We start from the raw sequence: 19,682 nt of genomic DNA on the forward strand, positions 1-19,682 counted from the left end.
TATGTCTCTCCTGAGCTCCAGACTCCTCTGAGAGCCCCACCTGGCACCTCAAAGTCAACACACCGGGAAATGAAACTCATTGTCTTCCATCAGATGACCCCCTCTGCAGACCCAATGCCTCCTCCCTCATCCACTGGCTTTCGAGCCTGTAAAAGCAGCCTCGACTCCACCCTCTTCCTCACCTCCCACTCCCCACCAGTCACTGAGTCCCACCAGGGCCCTCCTCTCTCCATTCTTGCTCTCACTGCCCGAATATGGGCTTCATCTCTTTGAGGCGGGAAGCCCCATAAAAAGACCGGCAGGACCCCTAGGCAGGGCTGCTGCTCTTCTCCCAGCAACGTCAGGTTCCCTGGCCGGGAAACTCTATCTCACTTTCTGCCTCTAAAGCGGCTAAGTTACACCTAAAATTCTATTGGTTTCCTGAGCTCATTTCTTATTGGTTATTTCCTTCACTCCTGATTGGGTATTACTCTCACTTCTGATTGGTCCACTTCCCTAACTTCTGATTGGTCCATTTGTAGTACTTCATTTGCACGGAGCTCGCTCCTGATTGGCTATTTCTCTCCCTCCTGATTGGTCTATTTCTACAAAGCTTGTTCCTGGTTGGTCAACTTCTATTATATCTGATTTGCATATGATGTTGCAAAGTGTAAAACTGACAGCCTATGAAAGGCCTGTGTAAACCTACAGCCGGGGTTCAGAACTTGAAGTGTTAACTTCTCTGGGCCAGGTGGTGTAATAAACGTGAGTTCTTCATTTCTCCAAGTGCCGCTTGGCTTCTCACCAGGGACCCAGGTTTCTGTCTCAACTGAGCTGTAACACCGAGCTTTAACATGTTTTTCTGCAGCATTTCTTTTCCAGTCGTTAGGCCCCTTCTAGTTTATTTCTCAAGTAAAAATCTGGGCATGGTACCCCGCTGCTTAAAACTTCTCAGGGGTTCCAACCACCCTCAAAATGAAGGCTGGATCCTTTTGCAGGACACATAGGCCCTCTTTGATTGGACCTTCCTTCCCTTAGAATACATTCCTGGTGAGCTGAATCGATTTATTTCCCAGAATATGAGTGTATATTTTAGAATATGGGACACCCTTCACAGCGCCTTCTCCTCACCTGCTGTTTGTTTCCTTTGTTGTAAAGAATACCCTCTTCCTCCCCCATGCTACTGGAAATCTCCTATTTATTCTCCCAAGACTCAGGAGCGTGTCTAGTCCTCGCTGAGCCTTCCCAGGCGCCACCTCGGGGTGGGGCGACATAGTACACAAAGCTGTAATCCCTTACTCAGGCCCTTTATCTGGGTCCCCGCACAGCACAGCATTGGCACTGCATATATAGTGAATAACAGAGCAGAAGGCTCGTCCCAAAGCCAGTCCTTGCCTGCTGACTGCTGGTGTCCCTCTGTGGAATAACCAAGACGAGGGGAGATTGAGAGCATCCTGGGGTCACTAAGAACAGAGAAAAGTCTGCAGCAAACCCGGCAGAGGTCATGTCCGCCACACTACGCCCCACCCCCACCCCCCTCCTGCCAGGCATTCTTCAGGCCTGATTAGGACCACAGCCCTGGGATGTCTTACCTATATCTTGGCATATTAGTAAAAGTGTTTAAAGGAAACTACTCCTTCCCACTGCTTTTCCTTTTCGTTTCCCAAGTTCCCTCTCTCCTTTGCCTCACAGCTCATGGGGCTGTTCGTCCCTGAAAAGGCCGAGTCTGTGACCACGCAGCCCACCCACTCCCAGCACTCAGGGGCTGCGGCTTGGCCAGAGCCCCACTGTCTACGGGCATGAGACTGTCATCCCGGAGGGGAACGTTCTCTGACTGTCCTGGGGGAAAGAACTGTTTTTAACTCTGTTTCTGGAAGTCTTTTCACAAAAACAGGACTAATGATCAGTTTGGTGAAAACAAAGGCGTAAGCTAGGTTAAAAATGTTTAGCACCTAGGCCTGCATATTGATTATGACAGGACTTGATTAGAGCTGCATTTTTTTTTTGGAGTGATTATTTAGAAAATTACGGTAGTAAATTTGTTAATAACATGAGGGCAGCCCCGGTTTAGGGGGAAAATCAGATTTCTCCTGATGACTGAGAATTCTGGACAGAGCCTGAGCTTTCCCTCCTCTGCTATGAAAGTCTGCGTGAGTCAGGTCAGCCTTCAGGGCGGCCCCGGCCACAGCGGAGCTGCCGCGCAGCCGCAGAGAAGACACTCACACAGGCGTCCGTAATGCGCGCTTTGCCGCATCCTCAGGTCCTCGGTGGAGCGATGCAGGTTCGGGCCCGCCGCCGGGGTCCGCGCTGGGCTGCGATCTGGGAGGAGGGACAGAGGGATTTGGCTTCGGTAGACTCGCCGCCGTGGCTCCGCTTCGTGCACTAGCGTAGTCCACATCTACAATCCTTTCACCTAAATAAAAATGGGCGGCAAGACATGCCTTCCCCTTCCAGGAAGAAAGGATGTTTTGGTGGTTTTGGTTTTGGTTCTTGTTTTTCAAGGTTTTTTTTTTCTTGTGTGTGTGAAGCAAATGAATAGTCTGAACATGATCAGAGGAAATATTTGTACTGTTGAAAGTGAGAGACACAATTGATTAAACAGGCACCAGGCGTTGTAGACTACCGAGGTTCAGCCCTGATTCCACAAGCTACTGGCCACGTGACCTTCGGCAAGTAGCTCAACCTCTCCGAGCCTCAGCCTCCTCGTCTGTAAAATGGGGATGACGAGAGCAGCCCCTAGTCACGGGGTTACCGTGAGGACGAAGTGAGTTAACACACGGGGAGCACTCAGACAGTGCCTGGAAGTCCCTGCCGCCGTCATTACCACTTGCTAAATACACACTTTATAAATAACTCGTCTAAAGAGATTCCTCAAGGCTCTTTGTTTAGCAGCTTCACCAGCTTTGTGCAGATTACTACATTTATCTGACAGGGCCAGCAGGGCTAGTGCCTGGGCACCTCAGCTCTGGGACAGCAAGGGTGGAGGGACGCTGATTCGAGATGCGCGCACAGAACAAGCCAGGGGCGAACGGCCCTACTCACTGGTGGTGGAGGAGACCGACTTTCCGATGTCGGCCAGGGAGCGGTGGATGGGCTTCTTGGTTTGGTGACGGTGTTTCCTCAGGAGGACGTAGCTGACCCTCTCGCGGAGCTCTGGCCGAAGGAGGCCGTCCTCAATTTGCTTCTCAATGACATCATCTAAGTGGGAAACAAACACGCCTCGTCCACGTGGGACAGCATGACCAGGGATGTGGGGGTCTTCAGTTTCATCTGCTATTAGTGGGATCAAAAGTGAGCTAAAAGAGGCAGAGGATATAGAAATAGTTCCACCTTTGCCACAAACTGGAAATTTGGATCAGTCATGCACCCTCAGCCCCCTCATATGTAAAAGGGTGTGAGCATATCTGTGGGTGTTGGTGCATGTGGGTGCCTGTGTGGGTGCAGGAGTCTCTGCTCTTTCTATCATAACATTGTGTAAAGTAAATGAAATTGCACACATGAAAGTACCCTAAGAAGCATGAAAGTACTATGGTAAATGGGTTTAGTCCTAACATGATTCTTTTTAGAAAAGTATTTTGGGCAAAATAGTTCTGGCAAAACTGAACGTGCTGGAACAAAATTCACAAGAAGTTTTAAGGATGATAAGGCAAGCCACTGCCTCCCTTTGCCACTCCATCAAATGAGAGCTAGTTTCCTAAAGATGAATGATGTTCCATTTACTCTGATGAGAAACAGGTTGCCATGGCAACAGATGTCTGCAACCATGCTAAGAGCCCTGTCCAACCATGTCTCCCTTGGGTTACGTTGCTGGCTGCATTTCAGAGGCTGGTCTTTCCTTCCCTACATGGAACGGAAACTTGTGACACTGCCTTGGGAGCTTCAGACCCAAAGCTTCGTCTCTGCAGAATCAGGTCGGCATCAGAGGTGGGCATGTCACACAGACCAAGGGTGGGCATGAGACGGGGTGAGGAGGGGATGCTGCCCTGGTTTGAGGGGGACACAGTGGTCCCCACCTCACCTATGATCTGCGGTAAGGAGCCGCTGTCCAAATCCAGCAGCACCGTCCCCGTCTGCAGGCAGGTCCGGAGCTCAAAGAGGCTGTGCAGGGACAGTGTGGACACGTGGGGCTTGCTCCAGCGTTCGCCTCCTTCCTCCACCTTTTCTTCAAACTTTATCCACCTGGAAGGGTGGGGATGGGGCTCAGCATGGCCAGTGCCCTCAGGAGGAGCCCCCAGTAGGTCTCCTCAGGAGAGGGGTGCTGGCTCACAGGTTGTGTTATGCACATTGTTGGGGCATTGGTTCTAGACTTACTGGCGGAGGATCTCCTGGGGACTCCCTCACTCTGTCCCCCACGCCTCCCGATGCTTTCATGCTCAAGACAAAGTGGCATCAGAGAAGGACCCTAATAGGCATGAGGGGTACTTTTGGGGTGGTGGGAGTGTTCTAAAATTGGATTTGGGCTGGTTGCGCAAATCATTTAATTATACACTTAAAACAAGGGAACTTTATGGTATCCTGTAATAGTAAAGCTATTAAGAAAATTGTCAGCTGGACCCTAGTCACCTGTCAACTGGTCACACGTGTGTTCAGCATCGGCCTTAGGGGTGTAGTTTGCTGGGAGCAGGGGAGTATTTCCCCACGGGTCTACTGCAGGGCCTGAGGTTTCTGCAAGGCCCACTCTGGATTTTGGCTCTGAAAGTTCAGGTTATGAACGAAAAATACTGCACGCCGGTATCAGTAAACAAAGAATTGGGCCATCAAGTCATCAGCCAACTCAGGATGCAGATCAAGCAGGCAGCCCCGCCTCTGCAGCCACCCCAGCGGTGCCCCCTGCGGGGACTCAGGATGGGAAGCACGGGAGGCTGGCGCTTGATAGCCAGGTGCTCGTCAAAGGGATGATTTCAATCAGCCCTGACCTTTGCGCTTTCCCATACATAGAAAAGCACTAAAATCCAGAGCTATCTGGTTTTCTTTAATTAACAGTAATCTTTTGATGTTCCAACTACCTGGTCTTCGTTGTAAAAACTCCTATATATCCTGGCTCCTCCTCTACCTCTTTGGAGCAGTCCCTCAGGCGATCTGAGAGGCTGTCACCCTGGGTTTGAATGGTTTGAGTCCTCAGAAATGTCCATCGAATAAAACCTCAAGTTTTAGGTTGTGCACTTTATTTCAGTCGACAGGTTAAAATCCAAATGTCATTTGGGGAAGGAAAGAATTTGTCAACTGAAATAAATGCGCAGCCTAAAAGTTAAGAGTTATGTTTTATTTGGTGGGAGGACTTGAGCCGGGATGACAGCCTCTCAGATGCTCTGAGGGACAGCTCTGAAGAGGTAGGGGAGGAGCTAGGAAATATAGGAGCTTTACGACAAAGACCAGGTGGTTGGAACAATAAAAGATTGCTTGTTATCTAAAGAAAACCAGGCATCTCAAGTTAAAGAATTTAGTGCTTTTCTGTGTATGGGAGGAAGCAAACATTTGGGTTCATTGAATTCATTCCTTTGACAAACATCTGGCTATCTAGGGCCAGCATCCTGTCCTTTCTTATTCTGAGTCTCAGAATAAGACTGATGGTGCTCAGAGGGCACCATTGTGAGTGGCTGCAGAGGCTGGGCTGCAGGCCTGTCCTTGCTGGGGGAGGGCGGCAGTCGCTGATGACTTGGTTTCAGCATTCTTTGTTTACTGATATGGTTGCAGTATTTTCATTCACAAATTAAATCAAGGATGTATAGGAATCTGTCCCTTCTAGAAGCCTTGGAATCATAGGCTGGGGTGGCGGGGCGAGTGGGAAGTCCTCGGACAGCCATGTAGGGGGCATCACGGGACAGCCTGGAGAGCCACCGGGAAGCAAGGTCTCCTGGAGATGTGCTAGCAAGCAGCTCAGCTTTATAAGATGTCAACCTCAAATTAGTGGGTGACTTCAAGGTAGCCCAGTCAAAATTGCAAGGGAGTATTTTTGGGCTGTGACCATGTAATTCTAAAGTTCCTCTGAAATAGTAAATGTCTGAGAATGGTTGGGGAAAGTCTAAAATAGAACAGGAATGGGGATGGAACATGATTTTAGCAGCTATAAAAACTTACTGAAAACCTTCAGTAATTAAAGCAGTGTAATTCCAGTCCAGTTACAGACAAAGGGATCAATAACACAAAAGTCCAGAAACAGACCTGAGCCCCCATGGGAGTCTGGGTTTTGTTTTAAAGATGACCAACCTAAAAATAAAAAACTTAAGTCCCTACTTCTCATCAAACACTGTTAGATTCTACACAGATTAAAGGCCAAATACAAAAGTAAATCTGTAATGGAATATTGTTGAGACTTAAAAAAAGAGGAAATGTTCACGCATGCTACAATATGGATGAAACTTGAAGACATTATGCTAAGTGAAATAAACCAGTCACAAAAGGACAAAAACTATGATAAGATTCCACTTATATGAGGGACTTAGAGGAGTCAAATTCATAGAGACGGAAAGTAGAATGGTGTTTGCCAGGGGCTGAGGAGAGCAGGGAAGGGGAGTTATTGCTTAATGAGTATAGAGTTTCCATTTTGCAGGATGAAAGAGTTCAGGAGATGGATGATAGTGATGGTTACACAACAGTGTGAATGTATTAATGCTACCGTGCTGTGCACTTACAGATGGTTCAGATGGTAAAGTTTATGTTATGTATTTTTTACCACAATTAAAATAAATAAATAACAATGTTAAAATCTATAAACAAAATATAAACATACTAGAAGAGAAGAGAGTATTCTTATATTCTTGGTTGTGGAGAAAGAATTCCTAAACAAGATGTAAAGCCATAAAGGAAAAAAATGGGCACATTTTGTTACATAAATAAACCAAGTTAAAATCTCTCTATAACAGTAAGACATAAATGAAATTCAAAGAAGTGCAACACACACAGAAAATACTTGCAACCAACAGGGTATCAATGGACTGACATTTACATGGAAACAACCCAAATGTCTATTAATAGATAACTGGATAAAGAAGATGAGGTATATTTATACAATGGAATACTACTCAGCCATAAAAAAGAATAAAATAATGCCATTTGCAACAACATGGATGGACCTGGAGATTGTCATTCTAAATGAAGTAAGCCAGAAAGAGAAAGAAAAATGCCATATGATATCGCTTATATGTGGAATCTAAAAAAAACAGGACACAAATGAACTACTTATTATTTATAACTAAGATGATTGATTCCTTGAACATGTGTGAGCACATTTGACTCTCCTTTATGATTGGATTACTGAATTCTGTTGATTCTTATTTTGTGGTTGGCTTTATTCCTTAGATAATTATGTAAGTTTAAAAAGCTAATACTCTAAACTGTTCTTAGAAACAATGAACAGTATATATGGGCACTCAAAGACTGTATGTATGTATATGACACATACATGTGTATATAGTGTAGCCACACAGCCTTCTTGTTGTGGGGAACTGGGGAGTCTTTTTCAGTTTTGGCATACGTGTCTTTTGACCCCGCAGTTCGATTTTCTGGGAAATTGTCATAGGAATAGCATTCCACATCTGCACATTGTACTGTGTGTACCAGGAGACGCTCACTGCAGCTTTGTCTGTTCAAATGAAGAACTGGGAACCAGCAGTTTTCAGTAGGAGGGGGCATGGGCACATCAGTTCCATCCATTCACGCTGCAGAACACCCCTCAGTGGTAAAAAAGCACGAGGGCGAACTATGTGTACTAACAGGATGCACAATAACATCTCGTTTTATATAAAAAAGAAAAACACACACATGCATGCGTACGTCTGACACGGGTCTGACAATGCCTGGCACAAATTTTGGGAGGATCCCTGTCAAGTGGATTTAAATGTTTACTTCTGAGGGGAGGGGTGGGGTCGTTGGTGGGGGTACGGGTTAAGAGACTCTCACTCTACTTGAGTTAATTAGTGTAGTAAGGGCGCAGCCCGTGGGGCCAGACCACTAGGCTTTGAATCTCAGTGCTACCATTTACTAGCTGTGGACCTTGGGCAAGTTACCCAATCTCTCCCCACCCTTGTTTCCTTCAGGAGTAATCATAGTTTGTAGCAATTAGAGAAGCACCTGGCACACAGCACACACTTTGCTAGTGTCAACTATTGATGTGAAAATAACAAATATGGCTTTTATAACTTTAGAAATAAGAAAATGAGAATGTAAAGGCATTCAAAGTGCTCCCAACCAGAAGACACCACAATTGATATTCCAGTGACTTCCGTTGTAGATCTTTGTGTGTACAAACACACTTGTGCATGCAACAGACACACAATTTTACACCAATGACACCATATCTAATGGATATCCTTTCATGTCTATAAATATTCATATCATTTTAAAGACTCTTTAGTATTCCATTGTATGAGTGGACCACCATCATTGATATGAATGATACTCGGTGGTCATTTAGATTATTTCTTTACTTATATTCTTTTAAAATATTTTTATTTATTTATTATTTAATTATTTTATTTTGGCGGGAGTGCTGAGTAATTAGGTTTATTTATTTTTAGAGGAGTTACTGGGCTTATATCCAGAAGGAACCCTACTTCAGGGTGACACCTGCACCCCAATGTTCATAGCAGTATTGTTTACAATAGAGGAGGTACTGGGGATTGAACCCAGGTCCTCGTGCATGCTAAGCGTGTGCTCTACCACGTGAGCTATACCCTCCCCCCTATATTCTTTAATTATATCCTTTATTATAAACCAGGCTGGTTTGAAAATCTCTGGCCTCTGCTTGATAAATTTCGTTACAATTAATTCTCAGAAGTTGAACTGCTGTGTCTGCACATTATTGAGTGTATGATGTACATTGTCAAACTGTTCTCCAAAAAAATGGTGCCAATTCATACTTGCACCAGTGGACAGGAGACCTCGCCTTTCTCGAAGTCTCTCAAACTAGTCATTCTTTTTCACCTCTGTTCATTTGGTCATTGGAAAATTATATCATATTTGCATTCTTTTGATTACGAGTGAGGTTGAACGCCTTTTCCTTTGTCAGATCTCCTCTTTACACAATCGTGTGAGTATTTTGCATTATCAGTGTTTAACGTCCTGATTCAATACATTTACTTGAGACCAGTTAACCAGGAGCCTGATGGGGCCTTGGGGGCCTGAAGGGACCCAGGACAGGGAGGTTTGATTAGAGGAGGCCTGGAAGGTAAAAACCTAAAACATGGAGTTAAGCATCTATTTGCCTCAGAAACTCACCAAGATGTAGTTGGTGTTTTTTTTTTTTTTCACCAGGCAAATATATTTGGGAGAACATGGTTTAAGTTACAATCGATCCAAGTCCGTATGCTATCAATACAAAGGTTTTCTAAAAGTTGTATTAAAATAAGCGTTTGCAAGGAAGAGATGAATGGACAGGTCCAAATGTTTTGCTCAGAAGAAGCTCATTCTTCTCCCTGAGAGTCTTTCTCCTATTTAATGACTCAAATTGCCCCCCTTTTCCTCTAAAAACACACAAGATAAATTACACTGTCTCCTTGCCATTAGGGACCCTTTTGCTGCTCCACAGCCTCACCCCATCCACCCAAAGTTGTGATGTGTCCCAGTGCATGGGGCCACTTGGGTTGATTGCTTTCCACAGTGTCTCACAAGCATCCTGAGTGGACTTGCAGGCAGTTCTCTCCCATGCATCCATCCTTCAGCTCCCTGCCTTACAAACGCAACTCCACCTGAAAGGGTGAGAGTTCACACCTCATTGCAGCATCCTTCTAGTAACCCCAGATAGCTAGGACGCTCAGTCCTCCTCACTTCCCAGGACTTCAGCTATTTGTACTGTTATAAGCAGCCACAAAACATTAGCTCCATACACAAACAGCCCAGGGCATCAACCCACCTGAGCGCAGTCTGCAGAAAAGCAAACTTACCTGTTTCCAGATACAAGGCAGTCCCAGCCTCAGACCCCTGCTACTAGCATCCCGTGAGAACTTGATTTATTAAATTCCAGGAAACTCGGCAACTTCACCAGGGCTACCTCTTCTGTCTTCCTTGCAATTGTCTTGGGAATCCAGGTATTGACACAGGATGCCCAAGACAAGGCGCTTAATTTTGTGCTTTTAATGGCTACAGCTAGACATTAAGCTCCCTGTCACCCTGAGTAGAACATGGAAACGTGCAGGACCCAAGATCTGCAGTCATGGTTTTCAGCTTCAGTGTCTATTAGAATTGCCCGGGGAGATTTTTAAAAATACTGATGCCTGGATGGTCACCCCACCAGGAGGGTGGCCTGGCCATGGAACTCCCAGGTTATTTGTGCCCTGAGACTTGATGAGCCTCTGCTCTATAGCCACAGAGAACCGTGTGGCTCAGGGATAGTCGGGCCTGTCTGGGGTCCCAGTGCAGGCAAACAGCTCTGTGCATATGGGTCCCATTCTTTTTATAAAAGAGAGGATATGGCCTCTTTCCCTTAGGATGGCTCCGAGAACACCAGCTGAAAGGGTGGGGGAATTCCTGGAGCCTCCTTCCTAGCGTGGCCATTCCATGCGTTCATTTCTCTGATTGTATGACTACGGTACGTACTTACACCAGCATCTCTCCAACTTTCATGTGCCTACAGGTCACCTGGGGAGCTTGTTAAAGTGCAGATTCTGATTCAGCAGGTCTGGGACAGGGCAAGATTCTGCATCCCTAACAAGCCCCCAGGCATGCTGTCGCTGCAGGTCTGAAGGTCGCCAGGATTGTGTTTCCACACTCACTATAGAATGTCCTGTTTTCTGTTTGTTTTCTAGGTCTGACCCTTTTTTCTCCATCGCCCGGCAAGAGTGCCACTTCCCTGCATAGGCTCTCCCGCTTACCCCGCTTACCCTCCTAGAACAAACACCTAGGATCAGGCTCCCAAACTTAAGCAGGCATCAGTGTCACCCAGAAGGCTTGTGAAAATACAGATTACTGGGTCCTACCCCAGCGTTTCTGATTCCATGGGTCTGGGGTGGAAGGGAGGGAGTGCCAAGAATTTGGATACTTTTACCAAGTTCCCAGGTGATGCCAATGCTGCCCAGCCAGGGGCCACACTCTAAGAACCACTATCCTCGGACGATGACTCTTAAACTTGGCTGCACACAAAAATACCTCAGATACTTTTAAAATCTTGATGAGCCTAAGGTCATTCCCTAGACCAACTTACATCAGAATGTCTGGGTGGGATCCAGGTAACTCTGCTACAGACTGCTCCGGGTAAAGTTCCTGACTTCTGGGGCTCAGGGTCTAAAATAACAGTTAATTGTAGTCAATTGTGTTTTCCAAATGTTTTGGTAAATACCTGCTTCCCCAAATAGACATCGAGCTTCTTGAGGACAGAAGGCACTGTTTCCTCTCTGGTGTCCCCTGATGGTCCCCTGCCCAGAGTAGCTCTCGTTAAATGCTTGCTCCATCCTGCTTGAGGGCAGTGAGGCCTTTCTGATTACTTGGGGTGAAGTCTGGCTGCGAGGAAATGACTGGGAAAAAGAGAGCTCAACAACTGTGGGGTTTAAGTGTGTTTTAAAATACTCAGAACGATCTAAGCAATGATCATCAGAGTCTAGTAACATCACAAACACACACGCGGAGATCAGCCGGGCAGGAGCTGCCTTCTGATGGAAGCAGACACCATCATCTATGAATTAGTCTTGTGAAAAAGTCAGACAGGAATCAAGCAAGCCTGGACCCAGCTATCACCTCCCAGGGAAGACAGGAGCAGAGGAACGTGTTACACAGCACCACAGGGATGCAATTAACACAATTCAGAATGTGGAAAACCATACAGGACAAATGATGCAATTTCTCTAGCAATAGCTGCAATTGCAAGGGAAAGATAAAGGAGGAGGAACCTCTAGATTAAAAATGATGTAATAGATATATCTCCCAAATGCAATGTGTGAACCAATTATATTAAAAAATATGAGATGATCTGGGATATATGGATACTGCCTGGATAATTAGAGGAAAATAAAGAATTATTTTATCTCAGGCATGGTGACACAATCATTCACATCATCTTTATGTCAGTCTTCTTCATATTTTAAGCTTTCTTTGTGTAATTCCTTCTCAATAAACTATTCCAACCATAGAAGGTAAGCTTTCATTTGAAGCAGAAGGCTACAATGGCTAAAAGCAAACAAAATATTGCTTGTAAAAATTTCAGGAAATGCAGCAATAAGACGCTGTAAATAGATTAATTCCTCAAGTCATCTTCAATTGGCCACTATCTCTACATTGAGAATTAATGTGGTTGTTTAAACAATATAATGATGGATAAATTTTACTAATTTTTGCAAAATTACTATCTGAATGTTTCATGTTGTGTACATTTCCATGAAGTCAGGACTCAATGCTTTAGGGTGGCAAATAAATTCAAACCATTGCTCAAGAAAATAAATTGAGACCCACATATTCAAATCAAGTAAAAAATAATAATAATAAAAATTAAAAAACAAAAAATATGAGATGATCTGGGAAATATGGATACTGCCTGGATAATTAGAGGAAAATAAAGAATTATGATCATTTTTTTCAGATGTGACAATAATACTGTGCTTGTATTAGAAAGAAAAAGGCCTTCACCCAAAAGAATTGAAAACAGTGTCTTAAAGATATTTTTGTACATCCATGTTTGCAGGAGTATTACTCATAGTAACTAAAATGTGGAAGCACCCAGCTGTCTACCAGTGGATGAATGGATGAACAAAATGTGGTACATATGTACAGAGGAATATTACTGAGCCTTAAAAAGAAAGGGAATTCTGATATAGCTAACAACATGGAGGAACCTGGAGGACACTATGCAAAGTGAAACAAGCCAGTTATGAAAAGACAAATACTATATGATTCCACTTATATGAGGCATTTAGAGTAGTTAAAATTATACAGACAGAAAGTAGAATGTTGCTTTCCAGGGGCTTATCTTTTAGAATCACCTACTGACATATTTATAGAAGGAGTCACATGGTGTCTGGGTTTGTGTCAGCCTAATCCAGTGTGTGTGTCTGGAGCAGTGTGTTGAAAATGATGCACAACTTTGGCTATGAGTTAGCTGGTAACCACTGAAGCTGGGTGATGGGTATGTTGTGGGGAGGTCATTCTACTATGTAATGAGGTGGGAAGCCCCATAAAAAGACCAGCAAGACCCCTAGGCAGGGCCGCTGCTCTCTTCTTAGCACCGTACTGTTCCCTGGCCCAGAGAGGCTCTATCTGACTTTTTGCCTCTAAAGTGGCTAACTTACACCTAGAATGCTATTGGTTCCCTGAGCTCACTTCTGATTGGTTATTACTCTCACTCCCGATTGGTCCATTTGTAGTACTTCATTTGCATGGAGCTCACTCCTGATTGGTCTATTTCTACAAAGCTTGTTCCTGGTTGGTCAACTTCTGTTGTACTTTATTTGCATATGATGTTGCAAAGTGTAAAACTGGCAGCCTATAAAAGGCCTGTGTAAACCTACACACAGGGTCCAGAGCTTGGAGTGTTAACTCTTTTGGGCCTGCTGGCGTAATAAACCTGAGTTTTCCAACTCTCCAAGTGCTGTTTAGTTTCTCGCCTGGATCCAGGTGGTTGTCACAACTGAGCTGTAACACTGAGCTGTGACACATTTTTCCGCAACAGTATCACTTTGAATTTTCCGTAATAAAACGTTTAACCACTTTTCAGAATGTATAAAGGAATGAGCGCTTTAAAAAGCCTCTGACCAAAGCCAGGCTTAAAAACTCCTGGAAGCCTGATAAGATGGTTAATGTGTAATCCCAAGCAACTCATTGCAAAGTGACCTTTATATCACAGATGGCTTCGAAAGTGGGGAATTAGAGTTGGAGAAGCAGGTCAAATGGAAAGAAAAACTCTGGGCTGGAAAAGGACTCTCAGAGATTTTGTCCAGGCCAGGGGCAGGCGCCAGGGGCCCACTCCCGGCTGGGATGGAGCTGAATGGGACCTCAAAGAGTCACATGTCACAGAAAGCAGTTCTCAGTCACGCAAAGGGGCTCTAGAACTGAGGCCTTCTCTGTACCTAGTAACTTGGTCACTGATACGATTAGAGGAAGTTGCTTTTCAGTTAATACCAAGAGTGGTAGAAAGCACCATGGGGCAAGTTACTAGGCGCCGCCAAACCACAGGATGTTGGAGAGGGTGGGTGTCCTTTAAGGATCTAGAAAAGGCTGAAGACAGAGACTTGAACTCTAGTTCCACCGTCAGATGGAAACAAGTTATAACTCCCACTGATGCTGCCCTGGCCAGCATATGTACCAGTGGCTCTCAGCCTTAGCTACAGTAGGGTCATCTGGGGACTTTTAACAATTTCAGCATCCAGGCTGACCCCAGACTAATGACATCAGAACCTCAGCTGTAATTCAAAAAGACACCTGCACCCCAGTGTTCAGCACTATTTACAATAGCCAAGCCATGGAAACAACCCGGACGTTCATCTACAGATGACTGGATAAAGAAGAAGTGGTATACACATACAATGGAATACTACTCAGCCATAAAAAAGAATAAAAGAATGCCATTTGCAGCAACATGGATGGACCTGGAGATTGTCATTCTAAGTGAAGTTTTTAAGTCAGAAAGAGAAAGAAAACTACCATACACTATCACTTAGCTGTGGAATCTAAAAAAAGAAAGGACACAAATGGACTTACGTACAAAACGGAAACAGACTCACAGACATAGAGAACAAACTTATGGTTACCAGTGGGTAAAGAGGGTGGGGAGGGATAAATTGGGAATTCAAAATCTGTGCCTCTTGGAGAGTGATGGAAATGTTAGCTATCTCAATTGTGGTGCTGGTCTCACTGGTGTATACATCTATCAAAACTCATCAAATTGTTCACCTGAAATATGTGTAGTTTACTACACAGGAATCATGCCACAATAAAGGTGTTAAATTTTTTTTAATTAAAAAATACTTTTTAAAAGGAAGACATAGGTCTTTGAGAAGCCAAAGCAATGAGCAGACCATTATATGTGGTTAGATAACACTAAAGTCTGGAATACACACACACACACACACACACACACACACACACACACACACACACACACACACACACACACACACACACACACAGCAATTAGACCCAAGGTCCTTTCTTTCTGTACTTATTCTGCATGTCATTATCATTAAATTATGTCCTGGCTGATTTGTTTCCAAAAGTTCCCCTTAGGACACCCTGATTTTAAAGCTTTTTAAAAATGTAATCTCCTATAGAATGCAACCTTTAACGTTAAAGTTGTGTTGCCTCTAAACAGTTGCTTTAAGACTTATAATTGCATGAATTTGTTTCTTAGATGAACCTTTCCTCATAGAAAAGTTGTAAAGTACACACCCCTCTTGTGGGAATTCTTCATCTGTGTGGCCTTGCTGACTTTTATTCTGTAACGCTTCACTGACTTTTATTCTGTAATGCTCTCATCCCCTCCACATCATCCGTCATCCTAAGACTTGACACCCATGTATTACTTACAAAGCATCAAGACACCATGTTTTTGCTCTCTGCCTGAGGGCTGTTTGTAATAAATTTGGGGACTCTAAAATACTCATTTCTTAGAAGTAACATGAATGTCAGTTTTTCTCCATTATCCAGCAAAGCTATGTAACTTCACATTGAGTCTTACCAGTGCCCCAAATTTTCCAGAAGAAACCAAAGGCCAGTGTTAACTCTTTATAGGCCAATGAAGACTCTTCCTAGAGATGCCTGAGGAGCCATCAGACACTCCCTACGTTCAGTCTTTGACAGAGGCACCAAGAGATGATCTACGGGAGGAAAGCTTTTCGAAAGAGGAGCTCCTAAGCAAATTCTTGCCCAGTCCTACAATTCATTTGGCAAATTCGTCCTACATAATGACAAGCACATGCATTCACATATGTATATGAAATAATGCAAAAAGTTATTTACACAACTGGTGAAGACTACACATACGGTGTGTTTGTTCAAACCAAACTTGATAGTGAATTTGGAAGATCATAATTTGAAAATATGTAAGACTGAGCAGGCAGGCATGGATCAGGAGCCAATAGGCATATGGAGGAGTTCAGAGGGTACAAAGAGGGGCTGACGGCACCAGAAAGGCCCCCCAAGCCTCTTAGGTTATCCAACCCCAGGCTAGACTCTGAAATTTGTCTTTTTATTGTCCCAGAGATGATTAGGTCCGGGGATACTGACTAACACTAACCAAGTTCATAAGGCTGATATATAAACCCAAAGGCCAATTTATTTAATTCACAATATAAAATACAATTTATAACAGTTATAGAGGTTGATTATTCTTGTCTTTTAGTCCTTGCATTCTCTCCTTATAGGCAACCATACAGGAAATGTCAAGTTAACATCAGAAAGTTATAGGATCAAAATGCGGCTCGTTAACAAAGTGATTCAAATGTTTAACAGACTCAGGATAAGAGATCCTCCATCTCTGCAAATGAGATCTGCCTGGGACCAGGACCAGACAGGCGCAGACCTCTGTCTTAGACTGCTCTGGAATGAACCCCACAGCCTTCTGTGGTTGACTAACTCCCTGTGATCGAAAGTCTTTCTTCTGAAATCCTCATAACCATCCACAAAGTAGGTCTGTTACCTCTCTCATTGTGTAGGTAAGGAGACCCTTTGAGGATGAGGAGCTTTCCGTGGTCAAGACGGGTTTTGAGGGCAAGTCTCCCGACATGAGCGCCACGTTCTTACCGCTTCACACGCACTGCCCTGGTTTTTAGTGATCTGTGTGTCTGAGCACACGTCTGCCTTTTACACTAGATCAGGGGTGGAAAAACCACGCTCTGTGGGTTAAAAGCGCACCACAGCCTGTTTTGTATGGCCAGTTAGTTAGTGATCTTAAAATTTTTAAAGGGTTGTGAAAAAGAAGAATAAACAGGGAAAGGAAGAGGTATGGGCAAAGAGCCTAAAATATTTGCTAGCTGGCCCTTCACAGAAAAGTTTGCAGACATCTGCACCAGATGGTAAGCATTTCAAGAACAGATTCATACTTTACTCTTTTTAATTCTCCCACAGGACCTAACACAACATCCCCTAAAAGGTTTTTAGAATGAAAAGAAGAAAGGTGTGGTGGATAAGACAAATGTTCCAAAGCTGTCCTGGATCCACAGGATAGAGCTTCCACTGGAATCAGGGCCTCTGAGGCCTGGGGGAACCTCTCCCTGGGACTTGGTCCAGGTTCTGATTCATATAAAATCACTTTTTACCTCCTGGTATATAGCCAAAGAAAATAAAAACACTGATTAGAAAGGATATATGCCCCTCACCACTATATTCATTGCAGCATTATTTACAATAGCCAAGATATGGAAGCAACCTAAATGTCCATCAACAGATGACTGGATAAAGAGAATGTATATATATATATATATATATATATATATATATATACACACACACATACACACAATGGAATATTACTCAGCCACAAAAAGAAATTTTGCCATTTGCAACAACATGGATGGACTTAGAGGGTTTTATGCTAAGTGAAGTAAGTCAGAGAAAGACAAACATTATATGATTTCATTTACATGTGGAACCTAAAAACAAAACAAATGAACAGACATAACAAAACAGCAACAGAATCACAGATACAGAGAACAAATAGGTGGTTGTCAAAGGAGGTGGGGGTGGAAGGAAGAGAGAAATAGGTGAGGGAGGTCAAGAGATGCAAACTTCCAGCTGCAAAATAAATGCGTCACAGCTGTGAAATGCAGAGCGTGGGGAATACAGTCAGAAACTGCATAGTCACTTTGTATGGTGACAACTGGTGACTAGACTTCTCGTGGTGGTCATTGTGGAATGCAGACAAGTACTGAATCGCTGTGGTGTGCAACAGGAACTGACACGGTGCTGTAGGTCCTTCATACTTCAAAACCTGATAGTAAGAAGGATCGGATTTGTGGTTGCCAGAGGCAGGGGGTGTGGGGGCTGGAAATTGGACGAAGGCAGTCAAAAGGGACACACTTTCCGTTATAAGGTATATAAGTACTAGGGATACACGTCAACATGATCAGAGTAAGTAACACTGCTGTGTGTTATATCCGAAAGTTGTTAAGAGAGTAAATCCTAAGAGTTCTCATCACAAGAAAAAAAATGTTTTTCCTCTATTTCTTTAATTTTGTATCTATGAGATGATGGATGTTCACTAACCCTATTGTGATAATCATTTCATGACATAGATAAGCCAAATCATTACGCTGAACACCTTAAACCTATACAGTGCTTTATGTCAATTACATCTCAATAAAACTGGAAGAAAAAACCCCCACTTTTTCCAGCTTGTGCAGCATAAGCATCAGGTATCAGTGTCTGACTAGTGGAGAGAGAAGGAAAGATCATGTTAGACATTGGGTGTCACAGTAGCTTGATAATGGCGAATAGTATGATCATTCAGACCCGCAGGTAAGCATCGAGTCAAAGTCAAACAGCCGTAAGATCTTTGATCTGACCGGAAGTCTCCTTGCATGATTCCACTACAGTAAGACGGGACGGCCCAGGCCTGGAGCTGCTTCCCGGCCTCAGGACTGCTTGCAACTCCCCCAAGTCAGCTCTTCTACTCTCCTCTCTCTTCAAACGAGAGACCAGTCTGGAAATCATCAGCCCAGGACTCTCTGAGCCCAGGCTAGGAGCCCCCAAACCTCGCTGTAACTGCCCTGCCCTCTGTTCCTTCAGGCCTGGCGCAGGGGAGAGGGGTGGGCCTTCCTGGCTGGGGGAGCCCCCAAACTGCACTCTCCCTCCCCTCTCTGCTTCTTGCATTTTTAAACCACGGCCTTTAGTCTGGCCCCTTTCTCTCAGCGTTCAGTATGCTCAGACAAAAATCAAAAGCCTCCCTTGACCCAGGTTCGCCTTGACAGACTCCTACCTTCACAGGCAAGCGCCTGAGAACTGTCCAAAGGAACCCACCTTTGTCCTCCTGATGCTCGTCTCCACTGTCTGTCCCTGTCCCTCCCCCAAGACTGCTGTGTCCCTCCATCCTGTGGGTACTCTTCAGTTCTTCCCCCACTTCTTGGCCACTCTCCCCATCTTGAATGTCTCCTGCCTCTGGCTTCCTGGACACACAACTCTTCTCGACCCCCTCCTACCTCTCTGGCTGCTCCTCAGTCTCCATCGTGGGTCCCGCTTCCTCTGCTCATCCTGCGAACGGGCAGTTGGTGCTCCTGGGGGCTCTGTCCTGGGCGCTCCCCTCACTTCACAGAGCTTGGGGGCAACCTTATCCTTGTCTAATGGCTCTCCACTCAGCTCCAGACCTCTATGTCTACATAGTGACCGGCTGGACACCCCCACTTGGAGTTTCCTCAAACATAAAATGTTCAAAGTGGAACTCATCATCAACCTCCCCCCCAAAATAGAACAAAATGAAATATCCAAAACAACAGAACCTTACTACTCCTCTTGTGTTTCCTAAATGGATTCCATGAGGTATCCACTTGCTCAGGCTGGGAAATGGGGCATCTCCCTGGCTATTCTTCCCCACATGCCCTCTGTCATTAAGTCCTGTCAATCCCACCCGGTAAGATGTGTCTCAAACCCAGGACCAGTGGTTGCCAGGGGTCAGGGAGGAAACAGGGGTGAACAGGCAGAGCACAGAGAGTTTTTAGGGCAGTGAAACTATTCTGTATGGTACTATGATGGTGGATACGTGTCATTACACAATTGTCCAAACCCACAGAAAGCACACCACCAAATGTGAACCCTAGTAAACTATGGACTTTGGGTGACAATGATGTCAGTGT

General features: G+C 44.6%; 1 protein-coding gene across 1 annotated transcript in view; it reads right to left on the minus strand.

The window, feature by feature from the left end:
* Positions 1 to 19,682, minus strand: part of LOC140685447 (electrogenic sodium bicarbonate cotransporter 4-like) — an 88,837-nt gene that overhangs the window by 41,898 nt on the left and 27,257 nt on the right. The window contains exons 5-7 of the mRNA XM_072937523.1: positions 3,998 to 4,158; positions 3,022 to 3,177; positions 2,203 to 2,298 (exon numbers count right to left, since the gene is read on the minus strand). Coding sequence (XP_072793624.1) covers positions 2,203 to 2,298; positions 3,022 to 3,177; positions 3,998 to 4,158 — 413 coding nt within the window. The remainder of the gene's footprint in view (positions 1 to 2,202; positions 2,299 to 3,021; positions 3,178 to 3,997; positions 4,159 to 19,682) is intronic.

This window comes from Vicugna pacos, chromosome 15, assembly GCF_048564905.1.
Source record: "Vicugna pacos chromosome 15, VicPac4, whole genome shotgun sequence".
Lineage (NCBI taxonomy): Eukaryota > Metazoa > Chordata > Mammalia > Artiodactyla > Camelidae > Vicugna > Vicugna pacos.